This window comes from Pezoporus occidentalis, unplaced genomic scaffold (assembly GCF_034315485.1).
Source record: "Pezoporus occidentalis ecotype Australia unplaced genomic scaffold, CSIRO_AGI_Poc_V1 ctg8, whole genome shotgun sequence".
In the NCBI taxonomy this organism is placed as follows: domain Eukaryota; kingdom Metazoa; phylum Chordata; class Aves; order Psittaciformes; family Psittacidae; genus Pezoporus; species Pezoporus occidentalis.
Genome location: NW_026916158.1, coordinates 13,986,632 through 14,013,114, shown reverse-complemented (window position 1 = coordinate 14,013,114; position 26,483 = coordinate 13,986,632). Strand labels below are relative to the sequence as shown.

Genomic DNA, 26,483 nt, shown 5'->3' with positions numbered 1-26,483 from the left:
TTTTCAAAACTGGCTGTGGCTGGGGCCTGCCCAACCCTAGCTGGATTGCTGTGGGAGGCTGTGTATGGGTGGGTGGGTGTGGGGCTGTAAGGTGCTGGTGGAAGCTGGGGTGGGTGTGGGCTGCCAAGCAGGGTTGGTGCGTACAGTGGGAGGGTAAGGGCCTGTGTCCTTCGGTGCCGTGTTCATCCCGCCGGGTACGAGGTGCCGGGAGGGTCCTTGGTCGGTGCAGCTCAGGGTGACAGCTCTGGGTGCAGGGAGATGCCCGTGGGCGCAGGTCCCGGGTGGACGCTGCCGCTGTCGCTGCCGTGCGGGTGCTGACACCACGTGCCGGCCGGTGCGCCCCGCCGCCTCGCACGTGCTCCCACCGCCGCGTCCGCCTAGGCCCGCCGCCGCACGTGGTGCGTGCCCTGCCGCCCCCGCCGCGCCCGCCCGTGCCGCTGCCGGCGGGGCCGCGGGCCATGGCTGCGGCCGGCAGTGACACGTGTCCTTGGCAGAGGCCGCCGCCGCCGCGGGGGGGAGCGGGGCCGCCGGATGCCGCACCGGGGCCCGCGCCGCGCCCCGCCGGCCCCCCCGCCGCGGCCTTTCCCCCTTCTTCTGTGTCGCCAAGATGGTGCCGGCGCCTCCTTGGGCCTGCCCACAGCCCCGATGTGGGGCCGCCGCCTCGGCCTGGGGGCGAGGTCGGGCTCAGGCCTGTCTGCTCCCGGGCCAGCGCTGCGGCCTGGCCCGGCCCCGCCGCCGAGGACACCCGCTCCCTCCCCCGGGCGCCCTGCGGCTGAGCCCCTCCGTTGTGGAGCCCGGTCTCCATGTCCTGGTCGTCACTTGCACTGGGCCTGTCTGCCTCTGGTCCCCAGGGCCCGGCCTCGGGCAGGGAACCGCCGCCCCGACTGCTGGCCCAGCGCAGGCCAAGGCCTGGCCTGTACCTGCGTGGGGGAGGCAGCGGCTGCGGCGGCTCCTCCCGTTGTCACCCTCCCATCCGTTTGGTAGTTCCTCTTCCCGGGTCGGGACCTGTCTCACCCCAGGCCGGCCGGGGCATTGACGGGCACGGGGGGGGGCTCCCTGCGCCGGGCCCGGGCTGATCTCTCTCCCCTCCCTTCTCTCTCCCAGTCAGTCGGATGAACGGTCTCTGCAGGCCCGCTCAGCCGGCCCAGGTTTTTCCCGCGGGGGGGTGAGTATGCTGCTCGCTCCCGGTTGCGCCGGCAGTGGGGGCTGGGGAGGCCGGGGATGTCCTCGGGTTTCCCCATTCTCTGTGTGACACCCCTAATCCGCTTTCTGGGGTGAGTGGTGCCCAGGCTGTGCTAAGGCGTCCCAGGTACTGGATAGCTTCCCTGGTGAATAGGGGGCTGGAAGGAGCCCTGGTGGGGTGCAGCCCAGCTTCTGCCACCTCCTCAAACCCATGTCTGCTGGGTTGTGACTGGGGGAGCCCCCATGACGGGGTGTCACCCTGCCATGCCGGGGTGCAGCCCCGGGGGTCAGGGCAACCCGTGGCCCGTCAGTGCTGGCATGGCCTGGTGTGGGCTGGACGTGCCTGGTGGTGCTCGCGGCGGGCCGGGGGCCGGCGGTGCTGACGCGGCTGGGCTCGGATTACAGGAGGCTGCTGCCTTGCGTGTGCTGGCTGGCCGCGGGCTCGCCGGGTGCCATGGGGTGCAGGGGACCCCAGCGTGGAGCAGGGTGGGGGGCACCGCCTCTTTTTTCTGCCCGACGGCCTTTGCACTGGGGCGGGGAGAGCAGCACCGGCTGCCAAGTCCCTCCTGGGACAGCTGGAGGGTGCCGGCGGTGGGGGTTGTCCGCGGGCTGCCCCGGCCAGGGCAGCAGGCAGGAGCGTCGGCAGCATGGAGGGACACAGGACCTGCTCCCTGCCCTCCCTCCCCTGTAGGCGTTTGCGGTGTGCGCCGGGACCCGGCACCACTGGCAGGAACAGGTTTGACTGGCCAGGGGAAGCGCTTAGTAGGTCAGCTGGGGTGGAGCTGGCACAGCTGACGCTGGGGTGCCGCCGGCCCACCCAGGCCCCCGGAGCTGGTGGTGGCCTGGGTGCTGTTGGCAGGTCATGGGCACTGGTGTCTGCTTGTGCAGGGTGTCCAGCCAGCCTCTGCAGAGTCACCTCAGGGAATCAGTCCTGACAGTAGGCATGGGTTCAGGGCACAATGGGGGGCTCTGCTCTGCAGGGTGTGGAGACCTGCCCTGTCTGGGTGGCCTGGCAGTGCCCATCTGTGCCGCAGCAGGGCAGGAAGGGGTGGCTGGGGGTCTGTGCCTTGATGGGATGCTGTCCATGGGGTACGGCTGGTGCTTGGCTTTACACTGGTGGTTCTGGAGATGCCCTTTTTTCAGGGCTGACATAGACAGTAGACACAAACCTCGGGTGCTCCCATCTCCTCTGGCTTATGCCCATTGTCCCTCTCCCCTCAGATAGCGAGGGGATCCTTATGCACAACCCCATGAAATGAACAAAGCTCCACAGCCCACAGGAGGAGCCCCGACAGCCCCGCACCCTGCCCCTTCTCCCGGATTGCCGCAGGTAACTGGGTCTTTCGGGGTGGGGGGGACCCAGCTTTGCCCTCACCAGTGTGAGTGGGGGTGGCGGTGCCATCTCCTTCCCTCCCTGCCTCCCTCCAGCCGACATTCCCACCCGGTCAGACGGCACCTGTGGTTTTTAACCCGGCACCGGCCTCACAAATGAATACGCCTTCTCAGCCGCGCCAGGTAAGGGCTTTGCCCTGGGTTGGATGGGGAAATCCAGCAGCTTTCAGTCTCCTGGCCAAGTAGCCCCCACTGTGTGGTGCCTGTGGGTGCCAGGAGCTCCGTGGTTCCCCTGGGACTGGCATGCGCCTGCGAGGGTGAGCGCGCCCGCGATCCTATCCGGATGGACCACAGCCGCTGCCCGGGAACCTCCTGGCCCTGGGGTGGGGGGGGCAAACACTTCTGTCCGGGGTTGCCCACCGAGTGACTGCTCTTCTCTCCTTCCTCCCCTGCCCCAAACCTCCCTCTCCTCCTCTCTCAGTTTCCAGCAGGGCCTCGGGCTATTCACCAGCAGGTACTAACCCGCATCCCCCAGCCTGCATGCTGAGCACCCTGCCCTGACACTGCACAGAAACACCCACTCTGGGCACGAAGGGGCTGGGTAGCACATGGGGACCTGAGAGCTGAGGGACAGGCTGGTCTGGGGAAAGTGGGGGACACCTACTTGACTTTGGGGGGGGTTTCCATGCAGTGTCTCCCCAGTTTTCTCCTTGCATGAAGCCTGCAGCATGTGGCTGTGCCTGTGCTAATCCTGGCCCAGGCTGCTGCTTCTGCCTGTGCCTTTCCTCATCCTCTTCTTTCTCCCTACTTTGGGGGTGTCTCCCAGGGCCCTGCAATGCTGTCCAAAGCTCTGGACCTCCATCAGCCCTCTTGTGTAGAGGAGCTGCTGGGGACAGATCTGGTGACATCCTTGGCTGTGCCAGCTGGGAGCCCCCCAGACTCTTCCCTGCCCCTTGTGAGGTCCCTATAGGGGACCCTGGTGGATTTGGGATGGGGGCACTGGGCAAAGGGTTTTCCAGCCTCCTGCCCCCTCTTCTGCCAGCCACCCTGTGTCCAAACCCCTTCCCAGCGTGGGTAACTCCTCTCTGTCTCTTTCCCCTTTTCCCTCTGTGCGCGCTTGCTAACAGGGAGGATTCAGGTCTCTTCAGGTAACGCTTTCTCCTTGCCCCAGGGTGTGTGTGAGGACCCTTCCTTGCCCACTTGCTGCCGGGCTTGAGCTGCTTCTCCCAGGGATGCTCCTGCCCGGCAAAGAAGCTGGGTCGGGATGAACAGTACAAGCCACTGGGGAATAGCTGGCTCCATGCTCCCTGGCTGTCCAGCTCTGGCTTGGCACTGTGGGACTACAGGTCCCAGCATTCAGTGCGAGCGCCGGGAGCTGGTGCGAGGCACGCTGGGACCCACCGCTGCCAAGCTGCGTGCGGCTGTGTCCGGCTCCGGGTGCTGGAGCTGCCGGCCCCGGCGGGCTGGGAGGGCGCTGCGCAGGGCATGAGCTGGGTCGCATGGACCCAGGCGGTTCCTCAGGTGTGTGGGGACAGGATGGTGCCAGGGGACTGCGGGGCATCTTGGGGGGTGTGTGTGGGAATGGGGGAGCTGCATCGCGGTGGGAAGTGTCCCCCTGCGCATGGGGGTGCTGGGTAGAGGTGCTGTGCTCCACCTGATGCCGTGCCCCATCTCTCCCCAAGCATTTCTACCAGAACAGGGCGCAGCCTCCCGCTAGCGCGTCCCGTGTGCAGAGTAACACAACGGCCCGGCCCGGTCCCCCTGCCCATGTGTATCCGGCTGCTTCCCAGGTGATGATGATACCCTCCCAGATATCCTACACACCTTCCCAAGGAGCCTATTACATTCCTGGACAGGTGAGGGCCGTACTCTGGGCTATGCAGGAGGGGGCTAGGGTGGGCAGGGTTGGAGCTATGGTCTGGTTTGGGAGGGTGCAGTGGGTTCCCCCTGGCTGCCTTGAGCACCCATTGATTTGAGTGGGGTGTTGCCCAGCTCTGTAGAGAGGCAAGAACTGGTGCTGGTCCCTCTCCCTGCCAGCCCTTTGAGGCTTCTGGGCCCACTTTGCGTGCATGCTGCTCCCTGCCCTGGCGCCCAGCTGGTTCACAGGCAGGTTTTGGGGCACGTCAGTGTTTTGGGGGGTATGTTTGTGTTCTGCAGGAAGGGTAACTGACCTTTCTTTACCCCCGTTGCAGGGTCGCTCTACATACGTCGTCCCAACCCAACAGTACCCGGTCCAGCCTGGTGCCCCTAGTTTTTACCCTGGAGCCAGCCCCACAGAGTTCGGGACTTACGGTACAGATAGGGGTGTTGTTCTGCTCCCTGATGCTCTTCCAGCCCTTACACTCCATCCTTTTTGTGTTCCCCTGCCTCTGGCCTCCCTGCAGCTGCCTGCACTCAGGAGCTGATTGTGGGTCCCTTTGCCAGCTTGCAGGGCTGTCTCATTGACTCCATTAGAGGCTGTTTTGTGGGGCAGGGGTGTTGCCAATGTCTCAGCAGCACTGAGGGCTGCACATCATGTCCCACTGGTCCAGCCACTCCCGTTCTTTTCCAAATCAGGGCTATTTAATGTTTAACCCTCCTGGCGGAGGGCTGGGGCAGACTTTATCCCCTGTTCCCTCTTGCTCACCATCAAAGGTGAGCAGTTTAGGGTTGGTGGCACCCCTCAGCAGCCTGCTCCCTAAGGAGCTGAGCTTGGAGTGCCGGGGCCACTCCATGCCTGCCCTCTCCTCCCTCTGGGGAGCAGTGGTGTGAGCAGCTTACCCCTTCTTCCCCCCACTCACATATGGCCACCTGGGCTGTGACTATATTTAGGCTTGGTCCTGGGAAGCCTGGCAGACACAGAAATGTGAGCCGAGGCCTCCGACCTAGCAGCAAAGCATAAACCAGGCAGAGATGGGCTTCTCTTGAGCCAGGTACGTGCTGTCCTTCCTCCTTCCTTCCCTTCTGTGCTGGGGCCCACCCAGCCCCTTGGAGGAAGGAGATGGCTCCCAGCAGTGATCAGCTCCTGTATGCTGAGCTGCTTCTTTGTGCCCAGTGCTGGGGCATCCCTTTTGCTGTCTGTGTGGGTTCCTGGGATGGGTTTGTCCTCTGCCTCTACTTTGGGACTCTGGCTGTTCCTAGGGAAGCTGGCAGCAGTGTGCCCCTTGCCCACAAGACTGTATGAGTGGCCTGGCATGGTGTGCCCCTCTATGGGCGAGATGGGCTGGCCTTTCTGGTGCTGAGGGCTGGGCAGCTCATGGTCTCCCTCTGTGGCACATCCCAGATTGCAAGGCTCGTCCGGTGGCCCTGGGTCCCTGCAGGGCAGAACAGAGGGGTCAGTGGCTTGGGGACAGGGCAGTCACCAGAGCACCATGGGCAAGTTCAAGGCTTGGTGCAGCTGTGACGGTGCTGGAGCCGGAGGGGGCTGGGGCCCGTGCCCAGCTGTGCCTGTCCCAGATCCTCATGGCACCACTCTGGGGTGATGCTTTCGGATGCCCTGGGAGGAGCAAAGCACCTCTCGGGGCTGTGCCAGCCCTGGATGGAGTCCAGCTCTGCCTCTGGCCCCCAGCACGGCTCCCTCCTCTGGGCTGGGCTTGCCGGGGGCTCAGGCTGTGCAGGGATCTGGAGCCTCTCAGCCTGGGTGTGAATGGAGGGTGCGGACCGGGCTGCCTGGTGCCGCCCTGGGGCTGGTGCCGGCCCTGGGAAGATAAGGGTGCCGGCAGGAAGGCGGCTGCCTGTGGAGCCGTGACACCCGTACCTGGCATGGCTGAACGTCCCTCTGAGGCCACCGATGGCGTGGAGCTGGTGGGCACGGCGGGTGCCCGCGGGGCCTGGCTGGGTGTGGGGATGGCGCGGGGACGCTCTGCTTCACGGGGAAGGAATTCGGTCAGGCCTGTCAGGCGGGTTGAGACAATCCAGGCCGGATGCGATGGGGGTTCGGTGCAGAGCAGCACAGGCTCCCCGGGCTCCTGACAGACCCCTGTGTTTGGGGGATCAGGGGGTCCCCTGGACGGACGTGCAGGATCTGGGTTGGCCAGTCTGACGCTCTCTCCTCTCCTCCAGCGGGTGCTTATTACCCGGCACAGGGGGTGCAGCAGTTCCCAGCAGGGGTCCCTGCTGCACAGGTCATTGTGAGCCAGCAGCCACCGATCCCCACAAAACGAGAGCGCAAAACGGTAAGGAGCCATCTCCCTCCAGGCATTGAGGGGGGGTGCTGGCGTGTGGGAGGGGATGGTGCCAGCCCTGGGTGCCTGCAGTGTGCAGCATGGGATGTGGTGCAACACGCCAGGGAAGGGGGGCCGTGTGGGGCTGTGCAGCCTGAGCTGAGGGGCTTGGTGATGGGCTGGGGGGCACAGTGGGTGCCAGCGACCTTGGCTGTCCTGGCCGGCAGCGTTGTGCTGAGTCATGGCTCCTGAGGGGTGGGGGTGCCGTGGCTGCCAACTGCTGTCTGCTCCCGGAGATGCCGGCACTTGGAGGCCTCGTGTGGGACCTATTTATAGCAGGGAGACGGCTGCGGCATGGCCCTGCACCGGGGCAAGGGGTGCTGCTGCGGGGGGATGGTGCTTGCATTTCCTCAGCAGAGGGGCCTCGGTGCCCGTCGGGCTCTGTGCTTGCTGTCCTGGGAGCAGGTCATGAGGGGGGTGGGAAGAACAAGGCATCTGGCTGCATTGTGCCCCCCTCAGAGTCCTGAACCCACTTGTCCTCCCCACTTCCTCCTCTGAGCAGGGTGCCCCATGGCTCCTGCTGCACCCATGGCAGGCATGTGGCCAGCGAGCCTGCAGGCATATGTGCTGTGCTGGGGTGGCATGGAGCTTGCCATGACTTCTGAGTGCCAAGGCCGGTCCCTTGTGCTGTCCCTCAGGCAGAGAGGGGTCTCCACAGCTCCTGTGCCAGCATGGTGATTCCTTGGGATCCCCTGACCCCTGGGGATGGGCACTGACCTGGGGACACGGTGCTGGCTCTGGCTGCCTGGCATGATAGCTTGCAAGGCATCAGGACAGGCTGGTACCCAAGCTGCATGTGGCCACGGCAGGCACAGCAGTGTATGAGCCTCACTTGCCTCTCCCTTCAGAGAAAGGGGTGTTCTGCTGCTGTCTGGCCCAGGAAAAGGGGGTGGCCCATGTGCTGTGTCCCCCACCCTGCTAACAGCATTCCTCTCTCTGCCCTGACCCATGCAAAGATCCGGATACGAGACCCCAACCAAGGCGGCAAAGACATCACTGAAGAAATCATGTCCGGAGCAAGGACCTCATCCACTCCCACCCCTCCGCAGGTAAAGGGGCCTCCCTGCCTGGGATGGTGGGATGTTCACAGGGCCCTGCTGAACTCCCTCTTTCTGCCCCCCAGGCTGGAAGCGGTTTGGAGCCCCAGGCCAACGGAGAGACCCCCCATGTAGCAGTTATTGTCCGGCCAGGTAAGCGCCTTCACAGGGTGCTTCCAGGATCCCTGATGTTGATGCTGCAGGGTGCAAGATGCCAGCCCTGCCATTCCGTAGCTCACCTGGCGCTTGTGGGTTCAAATGCATTCCCTACATGCCTAAGGACTGGTGTCCCCATGTTTGGTCCAGGAGAGTTTATGGGGGCTGACTGTTCATCCCAGCCTTTGTATGGGCACTGGAGGATGCCTGTTGCCCATCACCTGTTTACAGTGGGGATTGGCACATCTGTCCCTACCTCTCTTGCAGACAGAGGGCTCAGGGGGTGGTGTGCTGGGTGAGGGGGCTTTGGAGAGCCCCTCAGTAATGCCATCTACTTTGCAGATGACCGTCCAAAGCCTGCGCTGGTGGTGAGCAAGCCCATCTCCCTGGAGCCCAGCAAGTCGGCGTCCCCGTCACCTCCCCCTCCTCTCATCCCCGAGGTGGAGCCTGTGGTGCTCTCGGCCATGACGCTGGTGCCAATGGAGCCCCCCATGGACGCGGACACTAAAGTGGAGCTGGGCGAGGCGCCGCCCGACCCGCACAAGACGTTTAGCGCCATCACTACAGTGCCAGGGGCTGTGGAGCTGCCCCTAGTGCCCGCGCCCGACATGGACACAGTGGCTGTAGAGGAGGAGGAGGAGGAGGTTGCCATTCCCCTCCCAGAACCCGCCCCACAGGCGCCTGTGCCCACTGAGGCACCACTGGCACCTGTTGTCCCCCCAATGCCAGCGGTGCCCCTGGTGCCGGCCACGCCGTCGCCACCACCCATCATACTGCAGGCCCCTGAAGCGCCCGCCAAACCTGCCTCCCCCAGCCCCCCGCCGCCCCGGGAAGAGCCCTGCCCCGAGCCCGCTGCTGAGGCCAATGGGGTCTTGGAGGAGGTGCCCGAGCCGGTCCCTGAGGCATCTGTGTGCCAGCCAGCGCCAGTGCCTGTGCCGGGGCCTGCGCCCACCCTGGACTCCCCCATTGCCCAGCCTGAAGAGCTGCCTGTACTCAATGGGATGGAGGGCACTGGCAAAGCAGAGCCAAGTGAGGAGCAGCCTGAGTCGGATGTCAGCCCCATCTCAGAGCCTGAGGAGCCGGCCCAACCTGGCACCCCTGCCTCACCCCCGGCAGAGGAGGAGGAGGAGGAGAGTGAAGGCCCTGGTGAGGCTCAGGAGCGGAGCTCGAGCCCGGCCCCTGCCCCTTCGCAGACCTTGGAGGCGACCACGCAAGGTTGGGATTCTGGGCTGGGGTGTTGGGTGATGTATGGGGGTCACCCAGATGCGGTGCTAGGCATGGGAAAGGAGGATGGGGTTAGGTGACCCAGGATGTGTGAGTGTGGGGTGCTGGGGGGTGGCTGCAAGATGCCCATGGATGGCAAAATGGGGGAGTGCATCCACGTGCAGGAGTATGTGGTATGTACAGAGGGGGGTGTGTGCTGTGTCCTGGGGAATGGGGTGCCATGGGGGGAAGTTTGTTTATGTGATACCTTCTGTGGTGGTGGAGGGCAGGTGTATTGGGGTAGTATCTGAGAGCTGTGCCTAACTGTCCAGGGACACAGCGAGGTGCAGGCGGGATGCAGAGCTGTAGCTGTGTGGGGCGCTGTGTGTAGGGGTATGCAAGTACATAGGTGCAATTGAGGAGAGTGATGTGCCCTGGGGGTGTGCTGGGGCAAAGATACATATTAATTTTTTTAAGCACTCTGCATATGAGTATGGGGATTACATAGAAGTGCCAGTGGGAGGATGGGGGAGATGGGAGCACAGGATGTGTTCATATGGAGCACACTCTGCAGGGATATAGGGGGGCTATAGGAGGATGGTCTGGGAGCAGATGTACTTCTGGGGAGCACCTCTGTATAGGGTGCTGTATAGGGGTGCCAGGGAGGGGAGTGTATATGGGGGCAGAGGTCTGTATGGGGATGTTCCCCTAAGGGCTGCCCTGCAGAGGGATGTGGGTGTTGCAGGGATGCCCTGAAGAGAATGGGGAGCACTGTGCTATGGAAGAGATGCGAATGGGGTGAGGAGGCACATGGTAAATTGGGGTACAGCAGTCAGATGGGGAGAGGTGTGAGGTGTGTCTATATGGGGTGTTTTCTGGGCAGCAGGGTGCCTCGGTGGGCTATGTGTAGGATCCACAGGGCTGCAGATGCCCAGGTGGGTACATGGCATGTTTGGGTGATGGGGGCTGTGATGGGGGCAGGACCATATCCTCATGGCTCCCAGCAGGCCCATCCTGAAGCTGACCTGGTGTTACTGGGTCGTTGCTGGTGACCCTGAACTGGTGTCAGGGTACACTGGGGACTGGGAGGGTCCCTGTCCTTCATCTCCTTGCCTCTCCTCCCAGTCGCCGTGTCAGTGCCAAAGAAGAAGCGGCGGATGAAGGAGCTGAACAAGAAGGAGGCAGTAGGTGATTTGCTGGATGCCTTTAAAGAGGTGAGTGTGCCAGGGGTATCTGGGAGTTACCGTGTGTCCCGTCTCCTCCTGCGATGAACTCTGCTTTGTGCCATCGTGTCTGGGCCACTGATGCTTCATGATGGTAATGAGGATCTGAGGGGGGACGTGGACCCCTGGGTGTGTGGTGAAGGGGGCAGGACCAGACTCACGCGGGGTGACTGCTGTTCCTCCTGATGCAGTCTCAGATCAGTGACAGTGCCTCAGAGACAGAGAACAAACCCCCAGCGTCCACTCCTGCCCGTGAAGCGGAGGACATGGCCCCTGCCCGTCCACAGGAAGACTCTGAGGAGACGTGGGAGGAGAAGGAGGACAAGCTGGCCCCAGAGAAGGGCAAGGCTGCTGATCAGAAGTACCGCTACAAGGAGGGTGAGCAGTGCCTTGGCCCAGGGCCTCTGGTGGGAGCCTCTGCCACTGCACTCAGTGGTGGGGATGGTGGAGGTCACGTGGTCCAGCTGTCCTAAGCCTCATGCTCCCCTCCCATCTTGTCCCTGAGCCTGGCATGGGGTGGGAAACAGAGGCCGCAGTGTGAGGGTCCTGGGAGAAGACAGGGAGCTGGTGGCATCAGCCTCCAGCAAGTAAGCAATGTCGTGCTCATGGCATACCAGACTGGGGCAGCCTTGTAGTTGTCTACATCCCATCTTGCTGGCCCTTGGGAGGGCTTGGACTTAGCTCAGCATGGAAGATATGGGACAGGCCGCATCAAGGCCTCTCTCTCCCCACTGCAGAGCAATGGAAGCCACTGAACCCTGAGGAGAAGAAGCGCTATGACCGGGAGTTCCTGCTGGGGTTCCAGTTCATCTTTGCCAGCATGCAGAAACCTGAGGGGCTGCCCCAGATCACAGATGTGGTGCTGGACAAGGTTGGTGCGGCCCTGGAAATAGGGGAAGTGTGGGTGGTGGCCAGGTGGGGGTCTGGATCCTGTTGTGTCTTGTCAAGGAAGGGCAGGGACTTGCCTGCTGTGCTTGGGGTCCTGTTGCAGCATCTGCAACAAGCCTTGAGCTTGGGGGTTGGTTTGTGGGGGCACCTCTGGGGCCTTCTTTCCAGTTCCTTGTCCCGGCGCTGAGGCTGGGGGATGGATCCATCCCGCTCCTCTGCCCCCTGGGCATCCTCAGCCCTGTGTACCTTTGCAGGCCAACAAGACCCCACTGCGGGCGCTTGACCCTATCCGCCTCAGTGGTATGAACTGCAGCCCTGACTTCACCCCCTCCTTCGCCAACCTTGGCCGGCCCGTCATGGGCAATCGGGGCCTGGTGAGTATTTCTTCTTTTCAGTCTTGCTGTCCCCCTCCGCCTCTCTGTGATGATCAAGCCTTTGAGCCGCTGTGTCTGGGCCACTGATGTTCATGATGGAGCTGAGGATCTGAGCTGGCAGATGGGGACACCCTGGGAACTGTGTTGGCTGTCCCAGAGCAAAGAGCTGAGTTTGTTTTCCCTGTGCCAGCCCTCAGGGTTGGGTCCTCGCCGCTCCCAGCAGAGCCAGAGGAAGGAGCCCCGCAAAATCATTGCCACTGTGGCCCTCAATGAGGATGTTAAGCTGAACAAGGCTGAGAGGGCCTGGAAACCCAGCAGCAAGCGTGCTTCAGAGGAGGAGGATCCTGAGAACATCAAGACACAGGTGGGAGCTGGGGCGGGTGGTGGGAATGCAGAGGGGGGAATGTGCTTGGCTCTCGCTGACCCTGCCGTCCATGCAGGAACTGCTCCGCCGCGTCCGCAGCATCCTCAACAAGCTGACACCCCAGATGTTCCAGCAGTTGATGAAGCAGGTGATGGAGTTGTCCATCGATACGGAGGAGCGGCTCAAGGGTGTTATCGACCTCGTCTTCGAGAAGGCCATCTCGGAGCCAAACTTCTCTGTTGCCTATGCTAACATGTGCCGTTGCCTTATGGGGGTGAGCAGGAGCTGGGGAGTCTGAGCTGGCAGGGGTTTGTATGGGTGCCTTGGCTGAGCTCAGCAGGCTGCGGGCCCTTCTGTGTGAGGTGGGATGGAGGACCGCATCCAGGATTGTGTCAGGTGTAAGGTATAGGGTGTAGCATGGCTGTTTCCTGGTTTGAACAGTGCCTGCGCCTTTTAGCTGGCCAGCTTTCGTGGGAGACACGACTCATGCTCCTCACCTGGCTTGTAACTCTCCCTACAGCTCAAAGTGCCCACAACAGACAAGCCCACGGTAACTGTGAATTTCCGCAAGCTGCTGCTCAACCGCTGCCAGAAAGAGTTTGAGAAGGACAAGGACGATGATGAGATCTTTGAGAAGCGGCAAAAGGAGATGGACGATGCCAGTGCTGTGAGTTGTGGTGGGAGCCTATGGCTGAGGGCTGGTAAGGGTGTTCTCAGGGCAGCTCTGGTCTCTGAGCTGCCCTCCTGTACCTTCCCTGCAGCCTGAAGAGAAGGCGCGCATGAAGGATGAGCTGGAGGAGGCGCGGGACAAGGCCCGCCGGCGATCCCTGGGCAACATCAAGTTCATCGGGGAGCTCTTCAAACTAAAGATGTTGACGGAGGCCATCATGCATGACTGCGTGGTGAAGCTGCTCAAAAACCATGATGAGGAGTCTCTTGAGTGCCTTTGTCGCCTGCTTACCACCATTGGCAAGGACTTGGACTTTGAGAAGGCCAAGGTACTGCTTGTCCTGCACTGTCTTATGTGCTCTGCCCTTGCTTTTGGGAAGGATGTGACCATGACTCTATCCCTCTATAGCCCAGAATGGACCAGTACTTCAATCAGATGGAGAAGATCATCAAAGAGAAGAAGACATCATCCCGAATCCGTTTCATGCTCCAGGATGTGATTGACCTCAGACGGGTAAGGCATGTGGCCTGCTATTGCTTGGGAACTGTCCTCTGTCCCCTGCTTGTTCCAATGGAGCTGTTGGCCAGTGTCCTCTTGAGTGTCAGTAGTCCATGCATCACTGGGAGGGGAGAGGTGGGTATGTAAGCTGTGTCCAGCCCCAAAGACACTATGCTAGCCCCCCAGGTCTTGGTTAGCATGGTAGTGTTAGTGGGCGTAAAGTAACTGCAGCTGTTTAATACAGGGGGCTCCAGAAAATGAGCCCTTTTGTGCCAAAAGCTGCCACAGAATGTGGGGAGCTGTGATAGCCGAGGCAGGAGAGCAGCCTGAGGCTTTGAGGGTGGGATGGCTAGGATGGGGGAATGTCTCTGACTCCATCCTCCAGCCAGCTCAGTGCCCTCTTCCTTCCTTCCCGCCCTCTGCAGAATAGCTGGGTGCCGCGGCGAGGAGACCAGGGCCCTAAAACCATTGACCAGATCCACAAGGAGGCAGAGATGGAGGAGCATCGGGAACACATCAAAGTGCAGCAGCTCATGTCGAAGGACAAGAGGAGAGGTCCCCCTGGGCCATCCTCCAGCAGTGAGTGCCTGGGTTTGGAGGCAGCTGGGGCTGCCAGGGCTGGATTGAACCCACTGGGCACCGCTCGGGCTGTGCCTTACGTCTGTTCCCCTTGTACCCAGGTGGGCGCGGGAGCTTGGTTGCAGATGATGGCTGGAATACTGTGCCCATCAGCAAGGGCAACCGGCCCATTGACACCAGCCGGTTAACAAAGATTACCAAGGTGAGGCTGGGAGTGTGGTGTGGCAGCTCAGCGGCTGCCTGGCTTGGATCCTGCCCTGGTGTGGGTTTCAAAGCTGACTCTTGTCTCTCCACCTGCAGCCTGGATCTATCGACTCCAACAACCAGCTCTTTGCGCCGGGCGGGCGGCTGAGCTGGGGCAAAGGCAGCAGTGGAGGGTCTGGTGCAAAGCCTGCAGATTCAGGTATACGGCGTGAGGGCTGGCTGGGAACTGTGGCACTGTGCGGGAGGGGGGATCCTGTACCGGGGAGGTGCCGAACTCTGAGACTCCCCTCTTTTCACACCCAGCATCTGATTCAGGACGACCAGCCACAAGCACCTTGAACCGCTTCTCAGCACTCCAGCAGTCAACCCCTGCAGAGAGCCTGGAGTCCCGCCGTGTGGTGCAGAGGTGAGGGGCCAGTCCTGCCATGGCTGTGCTGGTCTGCAGCCTGGGGCGGCACCCCTGGAATTGGGCAGTGGTGGGTCAGTACATGGCATCTGGGCTGGAATAATCCCCTGTGGCAAGATGGGGCCTTCAGGGGGCTCAGAGTCAGTGGTGAGTCCCTGTGGCAAAGAAGCCTGACTCCACCCTGGACTTCCTCCTGTTTGGCACTTGGGGACCACACCTGGGTGCTTGGTCTGGTCTGGGGGTCCTGGGACCAAACAGGCTGGAGGGAGTCCCTGTAGGCTGGACTACAAAGTGTCCCCAGGGAGAGTTGGGGTTGAGTTTATTTGGGAGGCATGGCAAGCAAAGGGGGAAGACCACAGTCTGCTGCAGGTGGAAGGTGTGGTCAGGATGGGGTCAGGCTCTCCTCAGCTGTGCCAAGGGACAAAGGGCATAAAACAGGGAGAAGCGTTCTCCCCTGCAGGTGGTCAGGTGCTAGAAAAGGCCCTGGAAAGGTCTGGGATTGGAGTGGGATAGCCTTGCCTTGCAGAGCTCTGCAGTCTGCCGTTAGGGAGGGTGGTGATGGGCTCTTCACGCTGTGTCTGTCTTCCACCCAGGAGCAGCTCCAGCCGCGACAGGTCAGAGAAGGCTGGGGACAGAGGGGAACGGGAGTCACGTTCAGAGAAGGGCAGCGACCACCTGGAGCGTCCTGACCGGGGGGAGCGAGCAGACAGGAACAGGTCTGCCCTCACCAAGCGGAGCTTCAGCAAAGAGACAGAGGACAGGAGCCGAGAACGGGAGAAGCAGGGTGGCTCCGAGGCCGTGCGCAAGGCTGCTAGCATGTCGGAGGAACGGGACAGGAGCCGAGAGACCAGTGAGCGGGAGGGCAGTGGTGTCTTGGGGATCTGGCTGTTCCCAGGGGCTCTGCTGGGCCTAGCCGGTGCCTCATCCTTGCTCTCACCTTGCAGATAAGCAAGAGCCAGGAGCTCCTGCAGCATCTCCCAAGCCTGCGCTGTCAGAAGAAGAGCTGGAGAAGAAATCCAAGGCGATCATAGAGGAATACCTGCACATCAATGACATGAAGGTGAGAGGAGGGGGTCCTCAGGCACAGCACCAGGTGGCCTCTGTAACATGCCATTCACTTCTGTGGGCAGTAGACCTGCTGGTTAGAATGAGGAAGAGGGAAGCTGGGGCTGGCTGTGGGGCAGCACTGACTCCTTTTTCCCCACAGGAGGCCCTGCAGTGTGTACAGGAGCTGGGCAGCCCCTCCTCGCTCTACATCTTCGTGCAGAACGGTATCGAGTCCACGCTGGAGAGGAGCACCATCTCCCGCGAGCACATGGGGGTCCTGCTGTGCCAGCTGGTGAAGGCGGGCACGCTCTCCAAGGAGCAGTACTACAAAGGGTGAGGGGCTGGGGCAGCCTGGACACAAGCTGGTATTTGCTGGGTTTTGAATGTGGTTGGCTCTGCTCTGAGCAGGGCTCATGACTGGGACCTCCTGAGGTCCCTCCCAGCTGGGGGCAGGAGGGCTGCTGGATTCCAACGGCCTCCCTCTGCACTGCAGGCTCCGGGAGATACTGGAGATCGCAGAAGACATGGAGATTGACATCCCGCATATCTGGCTGTACCTGGCTGAGCTCATAACCCCCATCTTACAAGAAGAAGGCATCCCCATGGAGGAGCTGTTCAGGTGAGGGCTCTGCACTTTCACAGAGCTGCCGTGGGGTCCCAGGAAGGCTCCTGGAGGGAGGTAGCTCAACCAGGTCTCTTGTGCCCTGCAGGGAGATAACAAAGCCCCTGGTGCCCATTGGGAAGGCTACCACGCTGCTGGTAGAGGTGCTGGGCTTGTTGTGCAAGGGCATGGTAAGTACATGGGGCTCATGTAGCTGCCTTGGGGACTGGCAGTGTGCTTAGGGGGCAGGTTGGCAGGCAGGGACTCTGAACTACTCTGCCACCGGGGAGATGGCAGGGGGAACCCCTTGCCACATCTGGGTCATGGGGGTGGCATAGCCAAGCTGCAGTATCCCCCTCCCTGGAGATGGAGGGCATGGGGTGCTGATGCTGACTTGTTCTGTAGGGCCAGAAAACCGCAGGCAAGCTGTGGCGGGATGGGGGCCTGAGCTGGAAGGAATTCCTGCCTGAGGACCAGGATGTCAACAAATTTATCACAGAGCAGGTAGGAGCTCAGTGGTGGTGAGGGATAGAGACAGGCCCTGTGGGGATCCTGGAGTGTCCTGCTGCTGGGAACGTGGTGTTCTTCATCCTGACTAATAGCTCATCTCTGCTGCTCCCCCAGAAATTGGAGTACACAATGGGGGATAGCTCGGACACGCCGAGCTGCAAAGAGCTGACCTCGGAGGAGCTGTGCAAGCAAATGGACAAACTGCTGAAGGAGAACCTGAACAACCAAAGAATATATGACTGGATCGAGGTGAGGTGCAGCGCAGGCACGTCCAGGGGCTCCCTCCCAGCTTCTTCTCACCTCACAGCCCCTCTGCACTCCCTCTTCTAGGCCAACCTGAGTGAGCAGCAGGTCTCATCCAACACATTTATCAGGGCCCTGATGACATCCGTGTGCCACTCAGCCATTGTCTGTGAGTATGAGGGTGAGGTGGGGGGGTCCCCTTGCCCCCACCACCCCCCTCTCATGCCCCATCTCCCTCAGTTGAGAACCCCTACCGCGTGGATGCCCTGGTGATCCGCAACCAAGCCAAGTTGCTGCAGAAGTACCTGCGGGATGAGCAGAAGGAGCTGCAGGCACTCTACGCTCTGCAAGCCTTGGTGGTGAAGTTGGACCAGCCTCCCAGTGAGTGTTGTGTGGCAGGCAGGCTGAGGAAGGGGGTGGCAGGCATGTTACCACCCCAGCAGTGTGGCTGGTGGCTGGGCAGTGGCAAGGGTCCCTCTTTTGTCTCCCCCTAGATCTGCTGCGGATGTTCTTTGATGCCCTCTATGATGAGGATGTCATCAAGGAGGAGGCTTTCTACAAGTGGGAGTCCAGCAAGGACCCGGCTGAGCAGCAGGGCAAAGGGGTGGCTCTCAAATCGGTGACAGCCTTTTTCACCTGGCTCCGGGAAGCCGAGGATGAGTCGGACAACAACTGAGCAGCCAGGAGGAGGAGGAGTAAGAGGGCAGAGAGAGTGGGGCACTACTGGGAGCAACTCCATCCCCTCCCACCCGTGGCCCCCCTGGACTTGCTGATGCGAGGGCCGAGGGACCTGCTCTGCCTCCTGCAGCCCCCCTCTCTCTTTTCAGTTCTCCTCCTCTCCCTCTTCCCCACATCCCTGTTCTGTTTGCAAGGCCTGTACTAGTTTGTCACGATGATAATAAATGGATGCTGGTGGAGGCGGCTATTGCGGTGGGTCCCCTCGGGGTCCCTCCCCTCCCCTCTCTCAGCGCAGGCACACCGGGTCTTTGGAAGCAGGCCAGAACACCCCTGGACTCATGTCATGGGGAGGGGGGGCAGGATGGGGACATAACTTTCCCCTCCTCCCCTCCCTTGTCCTTCTTCCTCCCAACTTCTTGCTGAAATATAGAGAGATTATATATATATAAACTTATTAAATTTGGTTCGGGGACAGGAGCGTGATTTCTCCCCCTCCCCTGTCCTCTCTCTATTCCTCCATTACTGCCTGGACCCCCCCACTATGGTTTTTTATTTTAAATATAAATCATTCCCCCCCAGCTCCCGCTCTGACACCTGGGGAGGGTGCCGGGGAGGAGGGGGGGTGACCCCTTCTCTCTGGGCCAGGCTGAGTCCCGTCCTCCCTCCCAAAGTCCCCATCCTCCCAAACGTTTAAGGCCACAATTGGGCAAGCGACAGGGCGGCCCCCATCCGCGTCCCCTGTATTTATAGAGCGCCGGATGTGATGAGCCGCATGTGTAATTATTAAAACAAGGATTCAATTACTGGTCACGTGAATTTGTAAATAATTTTTTTTTTTTGCCTTTTTTTTTTTTTCTTTATGGAGTATTTAATTGAAGATTTAAAGGCATCTTTTCACCTTAAAACTGGAAATAAAAGAACATTGCTAAATAATGCCCCGTGTGCCGCTCTTGCCGCCCCATGTCCCTTGAGCCTGGGCTGGTGTGGGGGTGCCAGCCTGGAGCCCAGGCAGGGGCCAGCTTCCTTTGGCACCCCAAGGCAGATGGTAGGTATATTCACCCCCCCCAGGGCTGGGAGGGTGGCAGGGGGATGTGCCTGGAACAGGGCCCCCCCTTGCCAGCTCTGCCTGGCACAGGGTGTTCCATGGTGGAGCAGGCACCCCTGCCAGCACCCTGCCTGCAGAGCAGAGACACGTGTTCCCAGGCATCCCATTTCCCGTGGGCACCAAAGTGGCAGGACCTGTGTGCTCTCCCTGGGCTCTGCTGGGAGTTGGCTGCCATGATCCCCTCATACAACTTTCATCCTGGGGGGGCTTTTTCTCTCGGCACCCTCCAGTCTTAGCTTGCAGATGGGGTGGAGATGGGCAAGTCTTGGGAGCCCCTAGTGGAGTGTCCTTCCTGGGGCTGGAGACTAGTCTTTGCTGCGTTGGGCTGCCTCTTGCTGAGTCACACTGGCCATGGCCCAAGGGAACAGAATAATTAACTGGAGGCTGTTCCCCAGATTAGAGGCTGATCTGTCTGAGCTGCAACCCTGGCAGCTCTAATGCTGGGAAGCAGTTGGCACAGAAAGGCCAGCAGGGCCATGAGAAGGGGGGCTGGGGGCGATACTGACCAAGAGCTCCCCCTTCCTCTCAGTGAGAGAGTAAATAAAGAGGGAGACCCTTGGGCTGGTCGTTACCTTGCTTACCAAGGGGCAGGGTGACACCCTGGCAGTGCCCCACTGTGCCAGGGAAAAGGTACTGCAGCATTAATTGCCACCAGTAGGTTTCAGAATGAACAGAGGTCTGGCTGCAGGTTAACTCCTCAGCCTGGCACCAGCGCTGGCCTGGATCTCCTGACGTGGTGCCCAAAGCCTGCACCCACCTGCCCTGCACCCCGGTCCAGCGAGAGCATCCCTTGTCATAACTGTGTGCTTCCTACCCTACTGCCATCCTCTTGGGGCGGTGTGTGGGGGGGGACAGGCAGGGCCAGAGCCACAGCCCCCCTTTCGCGGGCAGGCCCGGGGCTAAGGGGTCCCTGTCCCTGCCCTGGGGGCTCTGGGGGCAGCGGGGCCTCGGGGCCGGGCGGGCCGGCGCTGTCCGCGGTGCTGGCACGGCGCTCTCCGCGGTGCCCGGCCTTCCTCTCCTCCTCGGCCCCCTCCTCTTCTTTCGTCCATTCTCCTCCTCCCCGCGCCCCCCTCCTCTTCGTTCATCCCCCTCTTCCTCTTCCTTCAGCCCCCCTCTTCCTTCATTCCCGTTCTCCTCTGCTCATTTCCCCTTCCTCTCCTCCAGCCTCTCTCCCACCTATCCTTCTCTTCATCCTTCATCCCCCTTTGCCTCCTCTTCCCTAGCCTTCCTCCCGCCCTTCCTCCTCCTCTTCCTCTCCCTCCTCCCTCTTCTCCCCATCCTCCTCCTCTTCCTCCTCATCTCCCTCCCCCCTCCCGCTTCCCCCTCTCCCTCCTCTTCCTCCCTCAGCAGTGACGTCTCTGGACGTGCTGCTCCCCGGCCCGGCGCAGGCACCGCTCGGGGCGCAGGCACCGCGGCCCAGCCTGACAGCAGCCTCCGGCGGGACACGGGCGCTGCCCGGGGCCGCCCATGCGACCGGGGGATGATGCGGGCGGCGCGGAGCCAGCGGTAGTGCCCGCACCGGGCTCCCCCGGGGAGCATGGGCTGCATCGGCTCCAAAACCACCATCGGTGGGTGAGCGGCAGCGGGGGAGGGGGGGGGGGTTCGTGGAGGGTGTTAGAGTATGGAGCGTGTAGGGGGATGTGGATTGTATGGGGTGCGGGGGATGTGGGAAGGCTGCTGGGGGGGTGGCCGGGGGTATGGGGGTGATGCTATGAGGGTGTTGGAAGGATACAGGGGTGGGGGCATGTGGGAAGGTGGGGATGGAGGGGATCTGGGGTATGAGGTGGTTTATGGGGCAGGCTATGTGCGCTGGGGACTATGGAAAGGTATGGAGGTAGGGAGGGGGACAGGGAGGATTAGGGTGCCTAAGGATGGGAGAGGATACAGATAGCCTGAGGGCTTTGGAGGGTTTGGGTGTGTATAAGGGGATGGGGGCTATAGACAGGTGGGGATCTGGGGCCTGGGGATGCTGCTCTGGGCAGCTAGGTAACCCAAAGATTACAGGGAGTTATAGGGGGTGAGATTGGCAGGGACTGGGGGAATTTGAGAGGCTGGGGTGCAGCTTTGTGGGAGCTGGTGGGTAATGGGGGGATGACAGGGGTCTGAGAAGGGGGTGTGGGGCTGGGGGTGTTGGTCAGAGGCCTGGGAAGGTAGAGGGGGTGCTATAAGGGGGAGAGAGGTGCTTAGGAGGCTATTGGAGGAACTGTGGGGGCTGGCAGGGGTGCGTTGGGGGGTGTGGGGTGCAGTTGGGATGCTATGGGAGTGCTGCAGATGTCCTGGGGGTGCTGCAGGAGGGATGGGGGCGATGGGGGCTGTAACCATGATCCAAGGGTGTTCTGGGGGCTGGGATGGTGCTGGGGGTGTTGCAGATGCATCAGGGAGGCCCTGGGGGTGTTGTTGCTAGAGCGGTAGGGGTGTTGATGCTTGGGCATCATCACAGGGTGCCCCTGCCCACAGCCGGGGGTGTGATTGGTGCCACTGGGAGTTTCTCCAGGAGCCAAAGGCTACCCTCAGATAGGGGTTGGGGGGGAACACTGTTCAGCCCCCCCCATATCCCACCTCCAGGATGGTTTACATAAGCTGGGCCCACCTTGGTGCAGGGGGAATGAAGCTGCTCAGGGACATCATGTTCTCGGCCCTTGAGGGCTGGCCTGGCTGGGGGGCTGTGTTGACAGAGGACCCTCCCTGTCCCTGGAACTTGGGAGTCAGTGCCTAGGAGGTTTGGGGTGCCAGTGCCATGAGGTCGGGCTGCTGGGATGGAGGATGGGAATGGGTGCTTTTATCACCCCCATCCTTTTTTTGCTCCTTTTCCTCTTACCTTTCCTCTTTCTTCTTTCCTTTTCCTCCTGGGGAACTGGGGAGGGAGACCTTGGAGGCGGAGGAGGAGCAGCAGCCCCCTGCAGTGCCACATACCCCCATGCACCCAGTGCCTGGCTCAGCCCATCCACCCCAGCCTGGTCCAGCTGCCCCCACCCCTCCCGAAACAGCGGCCAAGCTGGGACAGGAGCCCGGTCCCCACTGCCTGGCTGGGGCTGCGCGTTACCGCTGACACAGGCAGAAGAGTTGCCTGGGTGTGAGTCACCTGTGCCGCAGCACCCGGCCACTCCGGAGCACCTCTGCAATGAGTTCTGCCTGGTCTCAGACCAGACAAGAAGCAGCTACCCTGGGAGGGGGGCGCTGAGCTGGGTGCTGGGGACATGGAGGTGCTGATGCCAGCCCTGGCTCTTCCCTCAGTGGCTGTGGACACGACGCTGTGCGTGGAGTGGAAAGAGGTGAAAGCGCTGTCTCCGCTGAGTGCCACTCGCCCGCTGCCCCGCCTGGTGCACCAGGCCTCCTTCGACAGCCAGGACTTCCTCCAGGTACCCTGGTACCTCACAGCAGGACACCCTTCCTGAGGTTTTGGGGTGCAAGGGGCCCTGCTGCCCCCCAGTCTCCTGGCCACTTGGACCCGACAGCTCGCAGCGGCTTGGGGCTGCTCTGACGTCAGCCACGAGCCAGGCTGTATCCTGGGAGAAATCAGTCCACGGTGCCTCGTTGCCATGGCAATGCAATTTGTTGCGCGCCTCCAAATCCTGCATTGCTTCCCCCGTGGCCATGGGCTCAGGGCCTGGCATGGCTGGGACGGGCAACAGGGACAAGCAGCAGGATTGGGATGCTCTGGCGTGGCAGTGGCCTTGCATGAGCACGCGTGTATGTGTGTGCACAAGCCGGGGAGGACACTCAGTGGCCCCAGCTAGCATGGACCATGCACATGTGTGTGTGTGCACGCAGGTGCGGGTTATGTGTGTGTGTGTGCACAGTGAGCACGTGTGCGTGCAGTGAGTTCATGTGTGCGCATGGTGAGGAGGGCCCTGTGTGTGTGTGTGTTTGCATGTGTACGAGCGCCTGTGTGTGTACATGTGGTTACATGAGCAGGCATGTCTGTGTGTGCACGTATAAGGGTGCAGTGTGAGCAGCAGTGTACGGGTGTGCTACCATGACAGCATGCGCACAGACACAGGTGTGTGTGTGTAACTGCTGCCCTGCCTGTAATGGCTGTGGCCAACCCTCTGCACACAGGCACACGTGAGTCTGCAGCGCACGTGAGTCTGCAGCACACGTGTGTGCACAGACAACCCAGCTGCAGGGGGTGGGCACCAAGCGGGGCTGAGCCCCTTCCCAGGGCACAGGGTTTGGTGGCGGTGGTGGTGGCAGGCAGTGGGCAGGCGGGGTGGCTGGGGATCGTGACATCCTTGTCTGCCCTGGCAGGTCAATGTTGAGGACACTGTCGAGATGTTGCCCAAGTCACGGCGCGCGCTGACCATCCAGGAGATTGCTGCCCTGGCCCGCTCCTCTCTGCATGGTAACTGCTCGCCTGGCCCAGGGTGTGGGGTGCCCGAGGGTTCACCCAGGGAAAGGGGGTCTCCTATGGGAGAAGGGTCTGTGCCTCTTGGGAAGGGCATTGGGGTCACCCCTCTGGAATTTGGGGGCTCAAGGTGTCCCTTGGTCCCTGGTGGTACCCAAGAGGAGGGCACGGGGCTGCCAGGTCTGAAGGGCAGTAGATGGGGGTGCTGGTTCATGGACTCATGGAGGGCACTTGGAGTGCTCAGGGAGTGCTGATGTGGGGGCACATCTCGCAGGCATCTCGCAGGTGGTGAAGGAGCATGTGACGAAGCCGACGGCCATGGCACAGGGCCGCGTCGCCCACCTCATCGAGTGGAAGGGCTGGTGCAAGCCAGTGGAACCACCCACTGCCCTGGAGAGCGCCTTCAACTCCTACTGCCACCTGAGCGAGGGCGAGCAGGAGGCGCGCTTCGCTGCTGGTGGGCACCATGTGCAGCATGGCTGGCAGGCACACTCCCCCACCGTGGCCAAGGGCAGGGCTGGTGGGTGGGTGGTCCCCATCCATCCCTCCATCCCTCCCTCCATCCATCCCTCCATCCCTTCATCCATCCCTCCATCCATCCCTCTATCCATTCCTCCATCCCTCCATTGGACCCTCCATCCATCCCTCCATCCCTTCATCCATCCCTTCATCCATCCCTCCATCCATCCCTCCATCCATCCCTCTATCCATTCCTCCATCCGACCCTCCATCCACCCCTCCATCCCTTCATCCATCCATCCATCCCTCCATCCATCCCTCCATCCATTCCTCCATCCGACCCTCCATCCACCCCTCCATCCCTTCATCCATCCCCCATCCATTCCTCCATCCCTCCATCCGTCTCTCCATCCATTCCTCCATCCATCCCTCCATCCATCCATCAGTGCACTGTGGGCACAGAGACGCTGGGGCAGGGGTATTTTGGGGCACCTCCTGGTGTGTGTGTGACCTGTGCTTGTCCCATGCCAGGTGTGGCGGAGCAGTTCGCCATCGCTGAGGCCAAGCTGCGTGCCTGGTCCTCAGTGGATGGGGACGACTCCAATGACGAGTCTTACGATGAGGACTTCATGCCCCCCACAGAGAGCTCCCAGCCCACTGGTAAGTGCCATGGGAGTGGGTACCCACTGGGTGGGCAAGGTGTCCTGCTGCTGGTGTTGGTGTCCTGCTGCTGGCGTTGGTGTCCCGCTGCTGGTGCCAGGGGTTGAAAGAGTGGGATGCCCATGCCCGGCCACATTCCCCAGCCCGGCCCCCCCATTTTGCAGCCATGCCCCTGCACTGAACCATGGCGAATGGCTCTCATGCCAGGGATGCGAAGCCCTGCACTGTCCCCAGTGCCAGAGCACACTTTGCTTTTCCTGTGGTGGTCACCAGCGCCACACACACAACAATCTGTGGGCAGAGGAGGCACAGTGCATGGCAGGGTGCTCCCACCCCCTGGGGCACAGGATGGGGGGGCAGCTGGCACCCCCAAGTGCATCAACCCTGACTGACCCCGGGCATCTCGGCTCCCTGCAGAGCTGCCCAGCTCGGTGCCAGCCAGCGCGCTGCTGCGAGACCTGCTGCAGGGCCACCTGTGCCAGCTGGGCGTGCGGCACGGCTCCTGCGAGCCCGAGAGCGACTCCTCGCACACGCTGTCCCCCGAGACTCTCTGCTCCAGCCTCTGCAGCCTGGAGATGGTGTCCCCCTCTGAACTCACTGCCAAACTGCTGGGCTCCCTGGGTGGCGAGGACCTGCTGCTGCCCAAGCTGCCCCCCCCGGCCAGCCAAAGTGCCTTGCGGGGCCTGGCACGGCTCCGGTGCCAGGACTCCTTCTACTCCGTGTCCTACGCCGAAGCCTGCCTCTCACCCGCTGAAGACGAGGTGGTGCTGAGCAAGGACTTCCCGCTCCGACGGAAAGTCTCCGACGTCGCATCCTCCGGGGTGGCATCGCTGGAGGAGGAGGCCGAAGAGCCCTGATCCCCCCCTGGGGTGCCCTGCCTCTCCCGGCAGGGGTCCACCCTTCTGTCGGACCCCGTGCTGGGCAAGGGACAGCCCTGCTGCTGTGCCCCCTCACTATCTGGGCACAGGGGGGTTTTGGGGGGCTGCTGCAGGCCCCTCGGCCATTGTGCCCCCGCCCCGCTTGGCCGTATCGTTGTCCTCCTGGATTTTTGCATGAGAGTGGGGAAGGGGCACAGGGAAGGGCTCGGTGGGGTCTGACCCCCACCCTGATGCCCAGATGTGCCCCCTAAAACTGACAGGACTGAAACAGTGGGGTTGGTTGTTCGCATGTTCCCCCCCCAGACCACCCCTGGCTCCCCTTTTGAGCACAGGTTCCCCACTGGCGTGGCTGAACCTCTCTGAGCATCCCGTGGTGCCCCTGCCCCATGCCCACACCCTCGGCTTGGGGCGGTGGGGGGAATGTGGGGAGTGGGGGAATTCCTTCTCTCTCCCTAGCCAGCTTTTATCGGACAGTTTTAAACTGTGAACTGCTGCCTCGGGGCCGGGGGAGGGCTGGGGGCTCCAGGAGCTGCGGATGTGCCGTGGTGCCGGGGTTTCTATACTTTTGTATGTGTGTGGGGCTGGCACGGGAAGACTGTGGGGCCGAGTGGGGGCATGGGCCCCAGGCTGGGGCCTTTGGCCATCTGTGGCAGCACCCTCAAGCCAGTCCCGCGGCAGGGGGCTCAGCCCAGCCAGGGCCCCCCAAGTCTGCTGAGGGGCAATGTGGGGTGGAGGCGGGAAGGGGCAGTGTGACCAACATCCCTGACCCCGAGTCACTCACCCCTAGCAGGGAACCAAGTGCCTACATGAAGGGCGACCACTCCCCCTGTCCTGATCAGGGTGACACCCTGGCTTGGGGGCCCCCCAGGGTTGTGCCGGGGGTCCGAGCACACTGTTTGGGGGAGGAATGCTAGTTTTTGCCAACGCTTGTGCCCCCCTTCCTGCATGGCATGTGTTCTTGTAGGGCCGCTTGCCCACTGCATGCTGCTCCTTGCCCATGGCCACAGCACCCCTGGCCCTGCACCCTCAGGTGCCCCAGCACCCACTCCAGCTCTGCTCCTGTGTGCCCCCAGGATCCCCATCAACCCCTGCCAGGCACAGCACCCGTTCCCCCTCCCTACCGTAGGGTGCCCGGCATGGGTCTGGCTCCCCTCTCCCTGCATGGCCAAGCTGTGAGGGGGTGCAGGGGCCAGCAGGCCTGATGCCATGCTGATGGGTTCCCTGCCATCACCCTCTTTCTGCGGACAGCGGATGCTCCCCGCGGCGCTGGGATGGGCTGCGGGGTATGGGGTGCCTGCGGGTGGGTGCGGGGCCTTGCTCTGTGTGTGTGTGCATGTGTGTGTTTACATGTGCACATCTGGAGTGTACATGCACAAGCACATGTGTTCATACTCACAGCAACCTGAGCACCCACCCCGCTGCGGCGGTACCCGAGGGGTGCCCACCCCGGCACCCTCTCCTCCATCCCACCACGTCTCCAATAAAGTCCATTGTGAGAGCGCTGTGCCAGGTGCCTCTTCTTGTGGGTGGGGGCACATCCTCCCGGGCTGCCCCGGCTGGCCCTGGTGGCAGCCACACATCTCCTCCTTGGCCCCACAGGGTGATGACGGGGCCTCAGCCTTTATCTCGCATTCCTGGG

The 26,483-nt window shown here is 62.0% G+C and overlaps 2 protein-coding genes and 2 non-coding genes across 12 annotated transcripts; all 4 read left to right on the top strand.

The window, feature by feature from the left end:
- Positions 1-818: 818 nt before the first annotated feature.
- Positions 819-18,200, top strand: EIF4G1 (eukaryotic translation initiation factor 4 gamma 1). Of its 9 annotated transcripts, none has more exons than XM_062603315.1 (34): positions 819-1,165; positions 2,404-2,512; positions 2,611-2,697; positions 2,996-3,028; positions 3,642-3,662; positions 4,197-4,370; positions 4,707-4,806; positions 6,556-6,668; positions 7,673-7,765; positions 7,840-7,906; positions 8,252-9,124; positions 10,238-10,326; positions 10,533-10,713; positions 11,073-11,206; positions 11,478-11,597; positions 11,788-11,961; positions 12,038-12,235; positions 12,482-12,628; positions 12,723-12,959; positions 13,040-13,144; positions 13,555-13,708; positions 13,810-13,910; positions 14,009-14,111; positions 14,216-14,318; positions 14,912-15,168; positions 15,263-15,378; positions 15,526-15,698; positions 15,859-15,984; positions 16,076-16,157; positions 16,372-16,470; positions 16,591-16,725; positions 16,807-16,888; positions 16,960-17,100; positions 17,214-18,200. In XM_062603315.1, exons 2-34 carry the CDS (start codon positions 2,438-2,440, stop codon positions 17,393-17,395), a joined length of 4,875 nt encoding a protein of 1,624 aa, XP_062459299.1. In that variant the 5' UTR covers positions 819-1,165; positions 2,404-2,437; the 3' UTR covers positions 17,396-18,200. The 9 variants fall into 9 exon arrangements, with proteins under 9 accessions (XP_062459299.1, XP_062459296.1, XP_062459295.1 ...); XM_062603312.1 differs by having other exon boundaries at positions 10,527-10,713; XM_062603311.1 differs by having other exon boundaries at positions 10,527-10,713; positions 11,460-11,597; positions 14,228-14,318.
- Positions 10,372-10,448, top strand: LOC134155885 (small nucleolar RNA SNORD66). The gene has a single exon (XR_009961761.1). It is a non-coding gene; the product is annotated as a small nucleolar RNA SNORD66 (small nucleolar RNA).
- On the top strand, positions 11,639-11,714 carry LOC134155887 (small nucleolar RNA SNORD66). Its single transcript, XR_009961762.1, has one exon. It is a non-coding gene; the product is annotated as a small nucleolar RNA SNORD66 (small nucleolar RNA).
- Positions 18,201-19,672: 1,472 nt separating the features above from the next.
- Positions 19,673-26,348, top strand: FAM131A (family with sequence similarity 131 member A). The gene is given in 7 exon segments (XM_062603292.1): positions 19,673-20,025; positions 20,027-20,070; positions 21,737-21,861; positions 22,751-22,844; positions 23,122-23,304; positions 23,838-23,966; positions 24,384-26,348. Coding segments are annotated over 7 exon segments (1,071 nt in total). The 5' UTR covers positions 19,673-19,969; the 3' UTR covers positions 24,824-26,348.
- Positions 26,349-26,483: the final 135 nt, after the last annotated feature.